The sequence below is a fragment of the Bufo bufo genome, chromosome 3, assembly GCF_905171765.1.
Source record: "Bufo bufo chromosome 3, aBufBuf1.1, whole genome shotgun sequence".
NCBI classification, from domain to species: domain Eukaryota; kingdom Metazoa; phylum Chordata; class Amphibia; order Anura; family Bufonidae; genus Bufo; species Bufo bufo.
The window spans coordinates 384,344,196-384,363,765 of NC_053391.1; the positions used below are offsets into that span (position 1 = coordinate 384,344,196).

At 43.1% G+C, this 19,570-nt stretch overlaps 1 protein-coding gene across 2 annotated transcripts in view; it reads left to right on the forward strand.

Annotated features, from left to right (window-relative positions):
* The window catches only part of REPS2 (RALBP1 associated Eps domain containing 2), a 153,831-nt gene that overhangs the window by 100,056 nt on the left and 34,205 nt on the right, over positions 1 to 19,570 (forward strand). For both annotated transcript variants that reach the window (XM_040424742.1, XM_040424743.1), the window contains exons 12-16: positions 895 to 963; positions 10,494 to 10,539; positions 12,389 to 12,525; positions 14,501 to 14,562; positions 17,264 to 17,335. In XM_040424742.1, coding sequence (XP_040280676.1) covers positions 895 to 963; positions 10,494 to 10,539; positions 12,389 to 12,525; positions 14,501 to 14,562; positions 17,264 to 17,335 — 386 coding nt within the window. The remainder of the gene's footprint in view (positions 1 to 894; positions 964 to 10,493; positions 10,540 to 12,388; positions 12,526 to 14,500; positions 14,563 to 17,263; positions 17,336 to 19,570) is intronic.

Genomic DNA, 19,570 nt, shown 5'->3' on the forward strand with positions numbered 1-19,570 from the left:
TTGTGGATTTTTTTCAATTTAACCCCACAAAGAATTTTTTTCCTGTTTTACAATGATAGAAATGGTAAATTAAATGGTGCCGTTAAAAAATGCATCTTGTCACGCAAAAAATAAGCCATCATTAGAACGTGGGGAGGGAAAAACGGAAATGCAAAACTAAAAATGGGCCTGGTACTTAAGGGGTTGAGCGGAAGAAACTTGTAATTTAAAAAAATTACTAAAAAATAAATAAAAAAATAAATCTCCTGCTTCCTTTCACATATTATAAAACTGGTTGACTGCAAGCACCTAGTGGAGCTCAGTGTATAGGGATTTTTATATATTTATTTATATATATATATATATATATATATATATATTATGTTATTCATGAAATCAGTGAAAGCTGTAGAATTTCTGTGCACTAAACTTCTTCCCTATTCTGGTGGAAATGCATTCTATTCTAATTTATAATATGTTGGGAAAGCGGAGAAGAATTACAGGGCCGGGCACTCTCGCCCCGCCGGGCCCAACAACAGACATGTGGTTTGTCTCTATGGTAGGTACGCCACTTCACTTTGGTTTGAATAGCCCCTTCTTCCCAAGGGTTGTACAAGATCATTTGATCTATGCCTTGCTTTTTTTTTGGCTTCTTCTTTATTTTTTATCCCTTGATTTGCTTGTCAGCATACATGCAGAAAGTTACTCTAATCTTGGTGACATGGTTCCAGCATACACCAAATGTTTAATCTCAAGGAGGATTAGACGTGGAATGCCTTGATAATCCAGAAAATGTGATCATACAAATGTTCTTATGATATCAAACGTAAAATAGTCTCAGAAGGGTTTTCTGAGCATTAGACAGTGTTTACTGCATATATAAGTAACAGTTTTTCTACTTTTCTTTGAATCCAGCATTAAAAGAAAATACAATAATTCATCTTGAACCAACTGAGAAAAACAAGTTCCAGTCCTTCAAAACCGGTAATATGAAACAAAACTGATCAGACCGTTATGTTTTTAGAGAGAGAATTTGTACACTGTGTCCATGAGATTTTGAAGAGTTCATCTACTTTATTGGTACTGTATTAAAGAGATCCTGTCACCGGTTTTTAACCATAAGAATCATCGGCATCCTGAGATAGTTCTCCCCCACCCTAATCATCCTATTTATTTATTTTTTTAACCACCTCAGCCCCCCTAGCTTAAACCCCCTTAAAGACCAGGCCACTGTTTACATTTCTGCACTACACTACTTTCACCATTTATTGCTCGGTCATGCAACTTACCACCCAAATGAATTTTACCTCCTTTTCTTCTCACTAATAGAGCTTTTATTTGGTGGTATTTCATTGCTGCTGACATTTTTACTTTTTTTTGTTATTAATCGAAATTTAACAAAATTTCTGCAAAAAAATGAAATTTTTCACTTTCAGTTGTAATTTTTTTTTTAAAAAAAGACATCCATATATAATTTTTTCTCAAAATTTATTGTTCTACATGTCTTTGATAAAAAAAAAATGTTTGGGTAAAAAAAAATGGTTTGGGTAAAAGTTATAGCGTTTACAAACTATTGTACAAAAATGTGAATTTCCGCTTTTTGAAGCAGCTCTGACTTTCTGAGCACCTGTCATGTTTCCTGAGGTTCTACAATGCCCAGACAGTAGAAAAACCCCACAAATAACCCCATTTCGGAAAGTAGACACCCCAAGGTATTCGCTGATGGGCATAGTGAGTTCATAGAACTTTTTATTTTTTGTCACAAGTTAGCGGAAAATGATGATTTTTTATTTTTTTCATACAAAGTATCACGAAATACCTTGGTGTGTCTTCTTTCCAAAATGGGGTCACTTGTGGGGTAGTTATACTGCCCTGGCATTTTAGGGGCCATAATGTGTGGGAAGTAGTTTGAAATCAAACTGTGTAAAAAATGCCCTGTGAAATCCGAAAGGTGCTCTTTGGAATGTGGGCCCCTTTGCCCACCTAGGCTACAAAAAAGTGTCACACATCTGGTATCGCCGTACTCAGGAGAAGTTGGGCAATGTGTTTTCGGGTGTCATTTTACATATACCCATGCTGGGTGAGATAAATATCTCGGTCAAATGCCAACTTTGTATAAAAAAATGGGAAAAGTTGTCTTTTGCCGAGATATTTCTCTCACCCAGCATGGGTATATGTAAAAAGACACCCCAAAACACATTGCCCTACTTCTTCTGAGTACGGCTATACCAGATGTGTGACACTTTTTGCAGCCTAGGTGGGCAAAGGGGCCCACATTCCAAAGAGCACCTTTCGGATTTCACAGGGCATTTTTTACACATTTTGATTTCAAACCACTTCTCACGCATTCGGGCCCCTAAAATGCCAGGGCAGTATAACTACCCCACAAGTGACCCCATTTTGGAAAGAAGACACCCCAAGGTATTTCGTGATGGGCATAGTGAGTTCATGGAAGTTTTTATTTTTTGTCACAAGTTAGTGGAATATGAGACTTTGTAAGAAAATAAATAAATAAAAATCATCATTTTCCGCTAACTTGTGACAAAAAATAAAAAATTCTAGGAACTCGCCATGCCCCTCACGGAATACCTTGGGGTGTCTTCTTTCCAAAATGGGGTCACTTGTGGTCTAGTTATACTGCCCTGGCCTTTTAGGGGCCCTAATGTGTGGGAAGTAGTTTGAAATCAAAATGTGTAAAAAATGCCCTGTGAAATCCAAAAGGTGCTCTTTGGAATGTGGGCCCCTTTGCCCGCCTAGGCTGCAAAAAAGTGTCACACATCTGGTATCGCCGTACTCAGAAGAAGTAGGGCAATGTGTTTTGGGGTGTCTTTTTACATATACCCATGCTGGGTGAGAGAAATATCTCGGCAAAAGACAACTTTTTTATACAAAGTTGGCATTTGACCAAGATATTTATTTCACCCAGCATGGGTATATGTAAAATGACACCCCAAAACACATTGCCCAACTTCTCCTGAGTACAGCGATACCACATGTGTCACACTTTTTTGCAGCCTAGATGCGCAAAGGGGCCCAAATTCCTTTTAGGACGGCATTTTTAGACATTTGGATTCCAGATTTCTTCTCACGCTTTAGGGCCCCTAAAATGCCAGGGCAGTATAAATACCCACCATGTGACTCCATTTTGGAAAGAAGACACCCCAAGGTATTCAATGAGGGGCATGGCGAGTTCATAGAAATTTTTTTTTTTGGCACAAGTTAGCGGAAATTGATTTTCTTTTGTTTTTTCTCACAAAGTCTCCCTTTCCGCTAACTTGGGACAAAAATTTCAATCTTTCATGGACTCAATATGCCCCTCAGCGAATACCTTGGGGTGTCTTCTTTCCAAAATGGGGTCATTTGTGGGGTGTTTGTACTGCCCTGGCATTTGAGGGTCTCCGCAATCATTACATGTATGGCCAGCATTAGGAGTTTCTGCTATTCTCCTTATATTGAGCATACGGGTAATGAGATTTTTTTTTTCCGTTCAGCCTCTAGGCTGAAAGTAAAAAATGAACGGCACAGATTTCTTCATTCGCATCGATCAATGTGGATGAAAAAATCTCTGCCAAAAAAAAAAGGAGGGGAAAGGAGTCTGCCAGGACATAGGAGCTCCGCCCAACATCCAAACCCACTTAGCCCGTATGCCCTGGCAAACCCGATTTCTCCATTCACATCAATCGATGTGGATGAATAAATCATTGCCGGGATTGAATTTTTTTTTTTTATATATACAAAGTGTTTGCCAAAGCATATGAACACCGCCTCCCCCTCAGCTCATATGCCTCGGCAAACATATCTTTTACTGCAGAGGAGAAATCTCGTCTTGCAGCGCCGCATACACCGACTTTTGTGTAATCTGACAGCAGCGCAATGCTTCTGTCAGAATGCACATCAGTTCTGCAGCTAGTCGATTGGTTGGTCCACCTGGAAGGTAAACAAAAAAAAAAAGAAAAGAAAAAACCAGACCGCAACGCAATAAATTTATTAACTTTAAAATAACATTTGAACGGAACATATAAACTTTATTAAACTTTTTGAACAGAACGTTAACTTTTTTGCTTACCGGTGTTTTTTTTTTTTTTTTTGTTTTTTTACCTTTATAGGACAAACCTCTCCTTCCCCATGGGACAATGTGCAAAGCGCAAATCGCCCAAAGATGTGGCGAAGTACATTATGCACTTTGTCCCAGGTGAAAGGAGAGGTTTGCAGAAGCTGTGAGTGAAAGGGCCCTAATAACCCTGTGTGCCTGTCCTGTGAGATGCAATCCCTATGCTAAGTGTAACTGTGTGTGGTATTTCCGGAAACACTCCCCAAAGCATAGGGCAGGGTGGTCAGGGCAGTCAGGACAAAAATAGCGGGTGTCACGCCTTATTCCACTCCTGCTACAGACACGACATTTTTTTCGGGGTGGCGGTCGGTTTGAGGTACCAGCAATGACACTGGGGAAATGTCGCTCGTGTAGACGGCTCACTACACTGGTGGTTGGGGCCACGGAACCTCCTGGATACAGGAGGTTCTCGATGATCTCTTCCTGAAATTTGAGGAAGGATCCTGTTCTCCCAGCCTTACTGTAGAGAAAAAAACTATTATATGCAGCCAATTGATTTAAATATACAGACACCTTCTTATACCAGCGTCTGGTCCTGCGGGAAAGTAGATAAGGAGCCAACATCTGGTCATTGAAGTCCACCCCTCCCATGAGCAAATTATAGTCGTGGACACAGAGGGGCTTTTGAATGACACTGGTTGCTCGTTCAATTTGGATTGTCGTGTCTGCGTGAATGGAGGAGAGCATGTAAATGTCACGCTTGTCTCTCCATTTCACCGCGAGCAGTTCTTAGTTACACAAGGCAGCCCTCTCCCCCCTTGCAAGACGGGTGGTAATGAGCCGTTGGGGGAAGCCCCGGCGACTAGGTCGCGCGGTGTCACAGCAGCCAATCTGTTCTAGGAACAAATGCGTGAAGAGGGGCACACTTGTGTAGAAATTGTCCACATAAAGATGGTACCCCTTGCCAAATAAGGGTGACACCAAGTCCCAGACTGTCTTCCCACTGCTCCCCAGGTAGTCAGGGCAACCGACCGGCTCCAGGGTCTGATCTTTACCCTCATAGATCCGAAATTTGTGGGTATAGCCTGTGGCCCTTTCACAGAGCTTATTCAATTTGACCCCATACCGGGCGCGCTTGCTTGGGATGTATTGTTTGAAGCCAAGGCGCCCGGTAAAATGTATAAGGGACTCGTCTATGCAGATGTTTTGCTCAGGGGTATACAAATCTGCAAATTTGTTGTTGAAGTGGTCTATGAGGGGCCGAATTTTGTGGAGCCGGTCAAAAGCTGGGTAGCCTCTGGGACGGGAGGTGCTGTTGTCGCTAAAGTGCATTAAACGCAGGATGGTCTCAAATCGTGTCCTGGACATAGCAGCAGAGAACATGGGCATGTGATGAATTGGGTTTGTGGACCAATATGACCGCAATTCATGCTTTTTGGTTAGACCCATGTTGAGGAGAAGGCCCAGAAAAATTGTAATTTCGGAAACTTGGACGGGTTTCCACCGGAAAGACTGGGCATAAGAGCTTCCCGGGTTGGCGGCTATAAATTGAGTGGCATACCAATTTGTTTCTGCCACGACTAAGTCCAAGAGCTCCGCAGTCAAGAACAGCTCAAAAAATCCCAGTGCCGAACCGATCTGAGCTGTCTCAACCCGAACTCCAGACTGGGCGGGGAAAGGGGGAACTAATGGTGCAGCTGAAGTTGGGGACTGCCAATCAGGGTTTGCCAGCACCTCAGGGACTCTAGGGGCTCTACGGGCCTGTCTGTGCGGTGGCTGCGACGGGGTAACTATGCCACCGTACCAGCTTCAACTGCCCTTCTGGTGCTCGCCACTTCACCATGTTGTACGGCAGTGCTGGTACTAGGTCCAGGATGGGCTGCGCTGCTGGTGTATGCCTCACTACGTAATCCGACAGCGCCAGCCCCACTCTGCTGCCCTTGAAACGGATCCTGCGCAACCTGTGGTCTAGCAACAAGGGGCCGGGTACGCCTGGTGCTATCAGGGACCTCAACCTCCTCATCCGAACTTTGGTTCAGACTGCCACTGCTTTCTACAGGTTCATATTCTGACCCGCTAGATTCATCAGATGAGGGTTCCCATTCCTCATCCGACTGGGTCCGAATCCTGTAGGCCTCTTCAGAAGAATACCCCTGTTTGACATTTGGACTACTAAATTTAGGGGTATTCCCTGATACTACCCAAGAAAAAAAGCAATCCTGTCTTACAAATGGGAGGCTAGCGAAGTACCGGAGGCCTCTGCGATTGATAAAAAATATCAAAACAGATTTTTTTTTATCGCCGCAGCGCTTGTAAAGTGATTGTGCAGTGATCAAAAAAATAAGAATTTTTTGTCACTGCGGCGGGGCGGGCGTGGATGAACGCACGTGTGTGCGACCGATCAGGCTTGATCGGACAAACACTGCGTTTTGGGTGGAGGGTGAACTAAGGTGACACTAATACTATTATAGATCTGACTGTGATCAGTTTTGATCACTTACAGATACTATAAAAGTACAAATGCTGATTAGCGATACACTAATCAGCGAATCAGTGACTGCGGTACGGTGGGCTGGGCGTTAAACGATCGCTAACTACCTAACCAAGGAACCTAAACTATCCTAAAACCTAACAGTCAATACCAGTGGGAAAAAAAAGTGACAGTTTACACTGATCACTTTTTTCCCTTTCACTAGGTGATTGACAGGGGCGATCAAGGGGTGATCAAGGGGTTAATTGGGGTGATGGAGCGTGATCTGGGGGCTAAGTGTGGAGTTGGTGGGTACTCACTGTGATGTGTGTTCCTCTGCTGGGACCAACCGACGAAAAGGACCAGCAGAGCAGCACAGAAGCCATTTAACACCTTATATTTATAAATATAATTTGTTAGATGGCTTCTGATTTGATTTTTTGAAAATCATCAACCTGCCAGCGACGATCATTGGCTAGCAGGTTGATGACGAACTTGTCTTTTAAATTTTGCCGGCCCGCAATGCGCATGCGCGGGCCGGCTTTGCCTGAAATCTCGCGTCTCGCGAGAGGACGCACCGGCGCGTCCACCCAGAGTAACAGGACCGCCGCAAAGACGCAATCCTGCGTACGGCGGTCCTGAGGAGGTTAAAACACCTCCAAGTACTTCTTTTCCAGTCCACTTTTGCTTTTTTCAAGTTATGTAAATGAAATGCTTACCTCATCACTTCCCATTCCTAACCCCACCTCCCGTTACAAGAGTGACAGAATCTAAAGATCCTACCCTCCTCCCGAACTCACGTCCCAAATCCCGTGCATGTGCAGAGTTAGTCACCTCATTCACTGATGAAAAAAATTTAGAATATTCGCGATTACGAAGATATAGCACCATATACTAGATCTTTGCGAATTCTCGAAGTGCCGATATTTGCGATAAAAATTTGCGATTTGAATATTCGTGATCAACACTACTACTGATCATATAATGTGTACTGCGTAGCTGCGAGACTTGGAAGAGGAGGTGTGGAAATGAGCAATCGTAGAGGGTCTTATTCGTTTGTGGGCGTGGCTGGGCTCAGAGTCAGAGAACGCTGGACTCATCTCTGAAGCATGGAGGAGACAGGACTCATCTAATATGGCGGGAACATTTATTTTAGGTTTTTCTCTGAACTGATAGTTCGTTCAGAATTGATTTTAATATCATTATTAATGTATTAAAAAGTATTTATAGAAAAGTGAGTGGATAAATAGGCTTAGAAAATGATGACAGGTTTCATTTAGGCCTCATACACCCGACCGTGCCTTTTTTTTGCGGTACGCAAACCGCAGATCCGCAAAAAACGGAAGCCGCCCGTGTGCCTTCCGCAATTTGCGGAACGGAATGGGCGGCCCATTGTAGACATGCCTATTCTTGTCCGCAAAACGGACAAGAATAGGACATGCTATTTTTTTTTTGCGGGGCCACGGAACGGTGCAACGGATGCGGACAGCACACGGAACCATTCATTTCAATGGTTCCGCAAAAAAAAACTGAATGTACTCCGTATGCATTCCGTTTCCGTATTTCCATATTTCCGTTCCGTTGAAAGATAGAACTCCGTATGTCTTCCGTATCCGTTCCATTTTTGCGGAACCATCTATTGAAATTTTTATGCCCAGACCAATTTCTTCTATGTAATTACTGTATACTGTGTATACCATATGGAAAAACGTAACGGAAACACAATGGAAACAAAAAACTGAACAATGGATCCGTAAAAAACGGACTGCAAAACACTGAAAAAGCCATACGGTCAAGTGCAGGAGGCCTTAAGAAAAGAAATACAGACAGATGACCTGTTCCGCCATGGCCATCCTGTTCCATGTGGTTGCATAGCTGTCAGACATTCCTAGGATAAGAAATCCATGTCATTCATAAAGTATGTTATATATATTCACTTACAAACTGAAATATATTCTGATAAAATACTAAAGTCAATCCACTCCAAATGAAAAAGTAGACTACTAAATATTAAAACGAGACAAGCTTTAGAGCATATAAATCCAAATGGGGAAATCTGGCTCTTGCCTGGATTAATACATTCTTAAGGCTTTGTTCATATAGTGCAGATTCAGTGTGGTTTCCCAGCTACTGAACACTTGCAGTCTGCAGAACAAGGACCCTCTCTCAGCTTCCTTCCCACTTTGGTAGATCATGATTCCTTTATGCAAATTTGCCGGGCATGCACGTGGTCTGCAGTTAGGTAGTCGGCTGAGATGGGGCTTCTTTTTTTTAATAAATTGTGCACTTAGCATTGGAAGTAAATTGAACCAATGCTGTGATCTCATAACAATGTGGTTTTCAGATTTTTCTATTTCATGTGTAGTTTACTGAAGTTACCAAACTGTAATAGATTTTATTATTTCACTGTATACATGTACCCATGTGTCTTAGGTAAAAAATATTTCAGGTTTTTAATTATAAAAAGATTTGAGACTAATAGCAATGCCAAAAAGATACAGTGGCTTAGTGCTGTCTGAGAGGTATGTGTACACCAGGACAGTCTTAATAAACCTCTTTACTCCTGAAATTTACAGCAGGATTTACTTGACAATCTCTTAATCTGATCCTTATCTGGCAAAGTAATTTTCTAGTATTAATGGGATTTTAGTAATCTGTTTTTCGTAAATGTACCAAAATGAGACTGTCTTGGTTCGTCACTTACAAACCTCTCTCTAGAATTCATACATCCACAACTGATCATGATTCTAAAGCTGGCCATACACATTATAATTTTGTCGTCCGAACACGCTGAGAACAGCAGGTTTGGTTGACACACTTATTTGTGTGTTGAGCTTCCGATTCTGCCACTCCAGATGAAATTGGGGTAGACAAGGATTGGGCAAAATTAATTTTTTCGCCCAATCCTTTTGTTGTCCGAGGTGATAAGGCCCCATCAAAATTGACTGGCAATGGTTTTCTCCACTCTCCCCATAGCATACACAGACATATGTATATGTATGGGGAAGCCGGGAGGGATCTACACAGGCTGATGAAAAGTGCATGGGGGACAATCGATTGTTACTCACCTATTTTTAACATTATGTCATCAGACCATCTTCTGCTCACATGGGGAGATGTGCTTCAAACTAGTGAGCATTTTCATGCTCTTATAAATGATCGGATCAGCCAAGAGTCTACTTGTTGGCTGATCAATAGCAAATTTATGTTTTGACAAAGGCTCACAGTAGCCGAAACGCACGCGTCACTTATCATTTGTATGTGACCATTAAATCTATTTGAAATTATTACTGAAGCGAGTGCTGGTCCTTACTATACCAATAGCAAATTTAGATGACTAATTGTCAGGAAGAAGCATTTATACAAATGTTCATTCCTGATAATTGGCCTCATGTTCTGGCCAAGTAAAAAGACTCGAATGTATATTGTCCTTCAATTATATATTCAGTTAACTTGCAGTATTCCAATTTAAAGGAAGTTTGTCAACATTTTTGACCATGCTAAACTGCTGACAGCACTATGTAGGGGGGTGCAGGAAAAAAATATATATTTTGTGAATATTTTTTTATCAGGAGTAGTGTGAATATGACACTTTATTCTGCTAGATTCTGCACCTACAAGTCGCCAGGAGGCAGGGCTTCACTGTGAAGTGCTCTTTACATTGAGCTGCTTCATAGCCGAGAGAGTGACAACCAGAAGACCACTACATCTGTCTCTCAGAGCAGAGGGGATGGGCTTTAAAGCAGCTCTGTTGGGAGGGCACTTACAGGAGCAGAATCTTACAGAATAAAACTTTGTGTTCACACTACTGAAAAAAAAAGCTCTACAAAAGGTTTATACTGCTCTCTCCAGCTCCTACATAGTGCTGTCAGCAGTTTAGCATGGTCAATTCTGATCACTCCCTTTAAATTCACTTACTTTTTATAAACATTAAACCTCAGTACCTGGCAGACTGATGTAAAATACATTTTAATCCAATGTAATTTTTTTCAGCTGTCCACCAAGACCCGTACACACACAAAACAAGGCCAAGGTCTAGGTGAGTGTCGCCATATTAACTAGTTTAGACCAATATTTGCAATATCTGTGTATTTATAATATACAGTATATTAATATATGATATACCACAAAATGGTACAGTTTTACTATGTTATTGTCAGGCCTTTGTGGCAAAAACATTGCAATTTAAAAAAAGATTCCTGCTGCTGTTTATTAGATAATACTTGGTTTATCTTGTTTTACGTTAGAAAAGGAAACAATACTGATATTTGTGATGTGTATAGGAAGTGCCAAAGGAGTCACCTGAAGTTCCTGGGCCCCAGTGAAAAACCTGTAAAATGGCCCTCCCTTGTCATCTGCTGGTTAGAATACTTGTGTCTTCTTATGTGTTGGAGGGGTCCTTTAGGCACCAAGGCCAGATGCTATTTTCTGCCCCTGCTTTAACTCTGCCCAGGGTCAGTTCTACCATACCAGCTCACTGCAAAGACTAAATTCCCATCTGCTGCTCAGAGGAGGCAGTGCTGTGCCAGCAGCTTCTTAGTGCCAAGAGCCCCCAGTGTCAGACTCGGGGGGCTTAGGCCCCACCACTAAAGTTCATTGTACACCTACATGCAAACATTACCTAACCCCTGTTCGCAAATTCCTAATACTGCACCAACATGCATTTATTTTCAGTAGTAACCTCTTGGCTAGGCTGTTCCTCTGAACGTTCTGTCCTGGAGACCCTGTCGGTATTGTGGAGACTGACTCTTGCCTTGGACTATGTCCCTCTTAGCTATGGACATATGATCATACAGCTGCAGGCAGCTTCAAAACGTAAGAGGATTTATGATGGGGGCCCCTTTCCCTGGGTAAAGAGGATACAGGCCGGCCTGTCTCTGTGTCTAGAAGTCATCTCAGCCACCCGATGCATCTATAATAATAAACTGGGTAGTTTCTTATATAATCGACTCAGTTTTATATGGATGCACAGGCTAGTTGAGATGCTGTATAGATGTAGTGCCGTCAGTGTGCTGTGCCATGTGCCACTTGTGCAGGGGGCGGGGGACTAGTGGCCCATCCGGCCTCAGGGGCACACTGGGGTACTCATCTGCTCCCCTGTGGGCCAGTCCTAGCCTGCTGAGCCCTCTCTAGACTTTGCACACCTTGCTGCATAGCATATAGTATCCTTACAGTTTGGCTTGCACTATAAGCTCTGTTTGGATAGCCCCTACAACTTAGCTCCAGTCTGTGTTCATTTATCCCCTCAGACTTATCTTGGTCTCACTAGACTCATGTCTGGTGCCGTCCCTGCCAGCCTGGACCACAGTGGTCACTGGGCAGTATGACCTGAAGTGCCATCTAGGGCTTCTTCCACATTCTGTTCTCCTGACACCTTTCTCCCCTGGTGTCCACCCTACCCCTTTTTATTCCTGCGCAGAGTACACAGTACGTTCCCCTGTCCCCTCCCTCTATGTAGGAGTTTCTGCAGCAGTTAGGGTGTGCATTGTGATGTTTTACAGCAATTGAGATGTACTTTTCCCTCAAAACTATATATTAATCTCCTCAGCTACTCCTGCTCTATAACATGCTGTCTGCAGTTCAGGCACCATGCGGAACGTGATAGCTTGCGTTTCAAGGGAATCTGTCAACCCGATTTTGAACTATTAATTACAGTAATACATACATAGAACTGCGGATAAGGACTGCAGATCCCTATTTTTTATTTTCCTACTGCGCCCGGTTTCCCTGATGTTAGCTGAGATACACAGTCCGGACTGCTGTGCAGTTTTACCTAATGGAGAGGACTCAAGTGTGCACTACATTTGGAAGAAAGCCTGTATGTACTTGTGTGTGGCCTCATTCCAGCTATACCCAATAAAGCTGATTGATTTCACTTTATTATTCAGGTCTTACTCCAGCACTTCTATTGAAGAGACCATGAAGAAAGTTGAAGAGCCTCCAACTCCACCCCCGAGACCACAGAAAACCCATTCAAGGGCTTCTTCTTTGGATCTGAGTAGAATCATACAACATCATTCACCAGGTTCTTATTTTTTACATCTCCTCTATATCACCTTTACCTGGATATAAATATTATAATTATTTATTTTTGACTCAAACCTAGCTGAACAGATAAAAGGACCCGTCACCTCTCCTGACATGTCTGTTTTTGTAACTACTTGCATTCCCCATGTAATACCAATTCTCAAGCATTTGTTCTTATGATTCGGTCATGCGCCATTCTTTTTTTTTTTTAATTCCTGATAGAAGTTATGAATGAATTAGTAGCAGTCTGTAATGAAGGTCAGGGTGGGTGTTACCAGTTGGAGGTGTGTCCCTGCACAGTCAGACTGTGCAGGAACACACCCATAACTGGTAACACCCATCTGGACCGTCATTGCAAACTACTAGCAATTCATTTGAGGACGAGCCCATCCCCGTTGTGGCCTGCTATCAACTACTACCCCCATCGCCGGATGTTTTGATCCGCACAACGGGGAGATGCAGCGGCGGTCGTGAGGGGAGCGGGGTAAGTATAATATATATGAGGCGCCCGGGCATTGCGGGAATGTGTTAGACTTTGCATAACCCCTTTAAAGAGGAATGTAGCCATTCAGGTAGAAGTAGCTCTGCTCCTGCAGATTGAACTGTAGTAAACTACAGGGAAAAGGCGCATACATTCTTATATCGGGCAGCCAGACAAGATGAGACTGTAATTTGCTCTGTAGAAATCTGTACTTAGCTGTAATTCACCTTCAATTAACGTAATTACAAAGGGTTGTGTGGAAAGAGCGATCTACATTATACAGTGCACATGCACAGAAATGACAATAATCCCTATGCCATGGGGACTATATACTATTATACTGGTAGTATGTGCTGTATGAGTGGGCTTCAGAGTCTATCGCCAAAATGTTGTTCAATGTTGTCATCAACCACTATGGAATTTTTTTTTTCTATAAAATATATTTCAGGGCATTTACTAAGCATTCCAATAAATAATTCACTGCCGCCTTCCCTTGGGTTTGAATTGATCCGGGCACCATCTGCCACATTGCTACAGCAAGAACTTGAAATTCCTCTCACATAAAAAAAAAAAAAATTTAATAGTTTTTTTTGCTCTTCTAGTGTTTTATGCTTGGGGTATGGCAGCAGTTATATACAGTTTACAGATGAATACTGTTTTATTAATATTTTATGGACATTCCCAAGAGTATGCCTCTGATATGTCCCCTATTATTTTATGTGACCTGATCTTTGCTTCTTATAGCATATCTGATTAAGGGGTGTCATGCTGCCAAATACTTGTTTGTTAAGTGATCAGATCCTTAAAGGGTTTTTCCGGGAGTTTTACACTAATGACCTCTCTTCTGGATAGGTCATCAGTATCTGATCAGTGGGGGTCTGACACCGGGGACCCCTGCTAATCAGCTGTTTGAGAAGGTAGGGGCGCTCACAGTAGCGCCACTGCCTTCTCTCACCTTTCCCTAGGCCACGTTCATTGGTCACATGGCCCAGGCGAAGCTCAGGTCCATTGAAGGGAATGGGGCTGAGCATGCGATACCATCTAAGGCGTTGTGCTTGGTGAGCTGAGCTAAGGCCACAACACTACTATCAGCTCCAATGCCTTCTCAAACAGCGGCCGGAGGATAGGTCATCAGTGTAAAACTCGCGGAAAACCCCCTTTAATGTGGCACCAGGTCATTGTATGTCAGCAGCACATCACCCAGTGTAAACTGTATGGTGATGAACGGCCGATTACTGATAATTATTCTCAATATACAGTAAACACTCAACGAGCGCTGATTGACATACTGGGAAAGATTTTTTAAAAAAAAACAGTAGCATGCTACATCAAACAAAGCGCCATATGGCATCAAATAGGGTGTGTGCCTGCAATTTTAAACTAGTTGTAAAATATACTTAGTAACATGGCATAATTTACATTGCTATAGCTCTAAATAAGTGGCATCTAACCTTTGAAGATATGACTAAATGATTTTTTGTTGTCTACATAGCTCCTCGAGCTGGATGGATACAACCTCCTCCTGCACTACCTCCAAGACCATATGTGTCCCAGGTAAAATGACTGATCTTGACTAGAGATGAGCGAACTTCATATTTTGAAATTCGTTCACACTTCGTTTGGTGGTAAAAGGTGAATTGCGTTATGGATCCCGGACTCCCCTGCATAACGGAAACGGGACGGATCCGTTTTGCAGCCCATAGACTTCTATTATGACGGAATGAATAATGGAATGCCTCTAAAGGCATTCCGTTATGCATTCCGTCATAGAATTGTGTTATGGTTCGTGGTAACGGAATCCATAACGCAATTCACCTTTTACCACCAAACGAAGTGTGAACAAATTTCAAAATATGAAATTCGCTCATCTCTAATCTTGTCATTATGAGAGAAAAGTCTGTGCACACAATTGTGTTTCCTGTACGTCATTGAATTCTATTGTTTTTACATGAAAACATAGACATTGCCATTTATGTCTCCATTGCTTTTAATGAGATTTTCATGATAGATGCCATCAGTCAGCTCACCTTTCTGGCTGCATGTTAAAAGGGGTTCTCCAGGCTTTTACTATTGATGACCTATCCTCAGGATAGGAAATTTATATCAGATCGGCGGGGGTCCGTCACCCGGCATCCTCACGATCAGCTGTATGAGGAGATGGCGCGCACAGTGTGCACCTGCCGTCTCCCTTCTCTCTTCCTGCTCTTTGCCATAGACATAGCAGCAGCACACTGCGCGCGCCGTCTCCTCATACAGCTGATCGTCATGGATGCTAGGTGTCGGACCCCCGCCGATCTGATATTGATGACCTATCCTGAGGATAGGTCATCAATATCCAAAGCCTGGACAACCCCTTTAATATAGGTATTTGGGCAGTTCCGTAGAGCCACAAGATGGATATCATGGCACTAGAGGCATTTTAAATTATTAGCTTATTTTGCTCATATTTTTTAAACCTTATTTAGATAGATTGTAACATTTTAGATTGTAAACCAAATTAGCTAATACATAGTGGTTAGTACTCCGTGTACACTTAGATAATGTACCCATTCAGGGGCGTAGCTATAGGGGGTGCAGAGGTAGCAGTCGCTACCGGGCCCAGGAGCCTGAGGGGCCCAAAGACCCTTGTGCCACATAAGACACTGGCATTATAGAAAGTGCATGCTGGTCAATTTACACCTCTGGCTGGAGTGAAGGGGTTAGGTCAAGAATTTGGCATGAGGGGATGCCCTTTCAATGTTTGCCTCTGGCAGCAGGAAGGCTATGTGCTCCCCTGCCCCTTGCCAACAAGCACTGAGAGACGGGGGCCCAAGCTGAACTCTTGCACTAGGGCCCATGAGCTTTTAGCTACGCCCCTGTACCCATTGTATATAAAATTTGCCGATCACCAAGATGGCGATGCAAATTTACTGTTCACTATAGAGGCTGTCCAGGATTAGAAAAACACAGCAGCTTTTTTCCAAAAACAGCACTACATCAGTCCATAGATTGTGTGAGTTGTAATACCAGACACAACCTGGACAGGTATGGCGCTATTAGGCCAGTTTCACATGAATGTGTGCGCTCCAGGAAATAATGTGAATACAGGAGCACAGGACAGTAGACCTGCGGTTGGGCTGGAACTCACAACATCGTAGATCACTATAAAGCAGTGGGATCTGGTCAGCCAAGCTGCGCTCAATCCAGGAAAGGCGGCCATCATACAGACCAGATTTCCAAGACTCCACGCGCTTATCTGCAACTAACCTTAATGTTAGAAAACAGTATCTTCCTTGCTTATCATGCTTAGTAAAGGTATACACAAAAATTGGGATTCTTGAAATCCTCTTTTTTGGGGGGGGGGGGGGGGTAATACAATCTTACAACAGTAAACCATACACCATTTTAGTTTTTTCTTTTTTTCATTTTTTTCTAGAATTTTGTAAGAAATAGAGAGATGCAGAACAAAGAATGGGTTGGTGGGGTCTGTGAGGGTACGGCGACACAGTCAGGTTTTTTGATGCAGTTTTGAAAGCCAAAACCAGGAGTGAATTCAAAAAAGAGAAGTCATATCTATCCTGTATACTTTTTCTCCTGATTTTAGTACCAAAACTGCATCAAGAAACCTGAAGCATCAGAAGGCCACACTCTTATGCTTTGTTTTAACACCTTTGTACATAGCCATGTGCTAGGGTGCTATCTGACCTTGTGTGCTGCTGTAGAGGCTCTGCCGGGTGCTGTATATATCCTTGTCTCCTACAATGCGTATCAGTATCAGTTGAAGTAGGCCACAGTTTTTTTATGTTATACAGAAAAAAAATCCCTGGATGACACCATATGAAATCGGAGGCATTTGCAGGTACGGTAGAAACCAATGTGCAATCTAGACATTCCTGTGAGATAAACAGTCTGGACTCCAGGCTGATACATTTTACAGACACTGATACATCTCGTCTCAGGAGTGTTGGTGCCTTCTCAAACAGCTTATCGGCAGGGATCCTGGGTGTCAGACCCCCACCGATCGCATACTGATGACCTATCCTGAGGATAGGTCAGCAGTAAAAATAAAATTAGGAAAAACCCCTTGACTAAAGTGGATACAATTGGAGCAAACCCTCAGCACTGGATATAAACAGGAATGTGTATATTCAATTACATCAAACTGAGATCTTGAAAAAGGTTAACACATTGAGGTATTTTACAGAATTACATAATCCAATAGATGAAGATATAATGCGATCATGTCTTATAGAAATTATTGTGCATGTCTTGACAGTTTTCTTATCCTATCACTGATCAAATGCCACTTCAGCAGCCAAGTTTTGCAGATTTCAAGTCGCAGGAACAGGTATGGACAACTCTTATTCTTATTGTTGATTTCCAAAATGTTTTAGTAATAACTGCTGAAAGTATCTCTAAGTGGTATTTTATTTGTCTTTAGTAATTTGCCAGTTCTGCTTTTCCCCCCCATCTTTTTAAGGGAGTGTGTGACTTTCAGAGGGAACATGGCATACTTTACACTTAGAGAATGCTGAACTCATTATTAAATAGTCTCCCCGTGTCCTTATTGACACTTCATAAAGCAGTCATATTGTTTTGTCCAGCTTTTTGCACTTTTTTTAAATTTGAAGCCTAGCCAGCTGTACCTATTGAAAAAAAATATACTCACCTGCTCCCCGCCACTCCATTCTGGTTCCCTTGGTCCCAATCCTGTACACTTCAGGACATACAAGTTCACTTGTGCTGCTGCAGCCAATTATTATTATTATTTATTATTAAAGCGCCATTCATTCCATAGCGCTGTACATATGATAAGCGGTGCACATACATAATACAGACAATTGCACTAATCATAAACAAGACAAGTTACAAACTGGTACAGAAGGAGAGAGGGCCCTGCCCGTGAGGGCTTACAATCTACATGGTATGGGAGAAGGACACAGTAGGTGTGAGTTAAGTTGGTCATGGCGGTATAGAGGCAGCAGGGTCACTGGTTGTAGGCTTGTCTGAAGAGGTGGGTTTTCAGGTTTCTTTTGAAGGATTCCAATGTAGGTGAGAGTCTGATATGTTGGGGTAGCGAGTTCCAGAGTATGGGGGATGCACGGGAGAAACCTTGGAGTCGATTGTGGGAAGAGGCGATAAGAGGAGAGGAGAGAAGGAGGTCTTGTGAGGATCGGAGAGTGCGTGTGGGGATGTATCGGGAAAGTAGCTCAGAGATGTAGGGAGGGGACAGGTTATGGACGGCCTTGTATGTATTTGTTAGTACTTTGAAGTGAATTCGCTGGGCAATGGGGAGCCAGTGAAGGGATTGGCAGAGGGGAGAGGCAGAGGAGTAATAGGGTGAGAGGTGGATTAGTCTGGCAGCAGAGTTGAGGATAGATTGGAGGGGTGCGAGAGTGCTAGATGGAAGGCCACAGAGGAGAATGTTGCAGTAGTCTAGGCGGGAGATAATGAGGGCATGTACAAGAATTTTCGCAGATTCAAAGTTAAGGAAAGCACGGATGCGGGAGATGTTTTTGAGTTGGAGGCGGCAGGTCGGAAGGAAAGTGCAGAATCCAAGGTCACTCCAAGGCAGCGGACTTTGTTGACCGGGGAGAGTGTGCAGCCATTGATCATGATAGATAGGTCTGTTGAGGGGGTTGAACAAGATGGGGGAAAGATTATAAATTCTGTCTTATCCATGTTAAGTTTTAGAAAGCGAGAGGCAAAGAAGGATGATATAGAAGATAGACATTGTGGGATTCGTGATAGTAAGGTGGTGATGTCTGGACCAGAGAGGTAGATTTGTGTGTCGTCAGCGTAGGAGTGATACTGAAAGCCATGGGACTCTATGAGCTGTCCCAGGCCAAAAGTGTAGATAGAGAAGAGCAGGGGTCCTAGGACAGAGCCTTGCGGGACACCAACAGAGAGGGAATGAGACGAGGAGGTGGTGCGAGAGTGGGAGACGCTAAACGTCCGGTCTGTGAGGTATGATGTGATCCAGAAGAGGGCGAGGTCGGTGATGCCAAGAGATGAGAGAGTTTGCAACAGAAGGGAGTGGTCAACAGTGTCAAAGGCAGAGGACGGGTCAAGGAGAAGGAGGACAGAGTATTGTTTCTTGGTTTTGGCTGTCAGTAGGTCATTGGTGACTTTGGTAAGGGCAGTCTCGGTCGAGTGGTGGGGTCGGAAGCCAGATTGTAGGTGGTCAAAGAGGGAGCAGGAGGAGAGGTGGGAGGACAGTTCTGAATGGACATGTTGTTCAAGTAGCTTTGAGGCATACGGAAGAAGTGATATGGAGCGATAACTGGACAAGGAAGATGGGTCAAGTGAAGGCTTTTTGAGGATGGGTGTAATGGTAGCATGTTTAAAAGCAGAGGGGAAGACACCAGAGTTTAGTGATAGGTTGAAGAGATGAGTTAGGGTTGGGATAAACACTGTGGTGAGGTTAGGGATGAGGTGGGATGGGATTGGGTCAAGTGCACAGGTGGTCAGATGAGATTTGGAGAGTAGAGTGGAGAGTTTTTCTTCTGTAATGGTGGAGAAGCAGGTTTTGGGAGAAGAGGACCGAGCAGTTGTGTAGAGGGTCTGTGGGGACTGTGTAGTG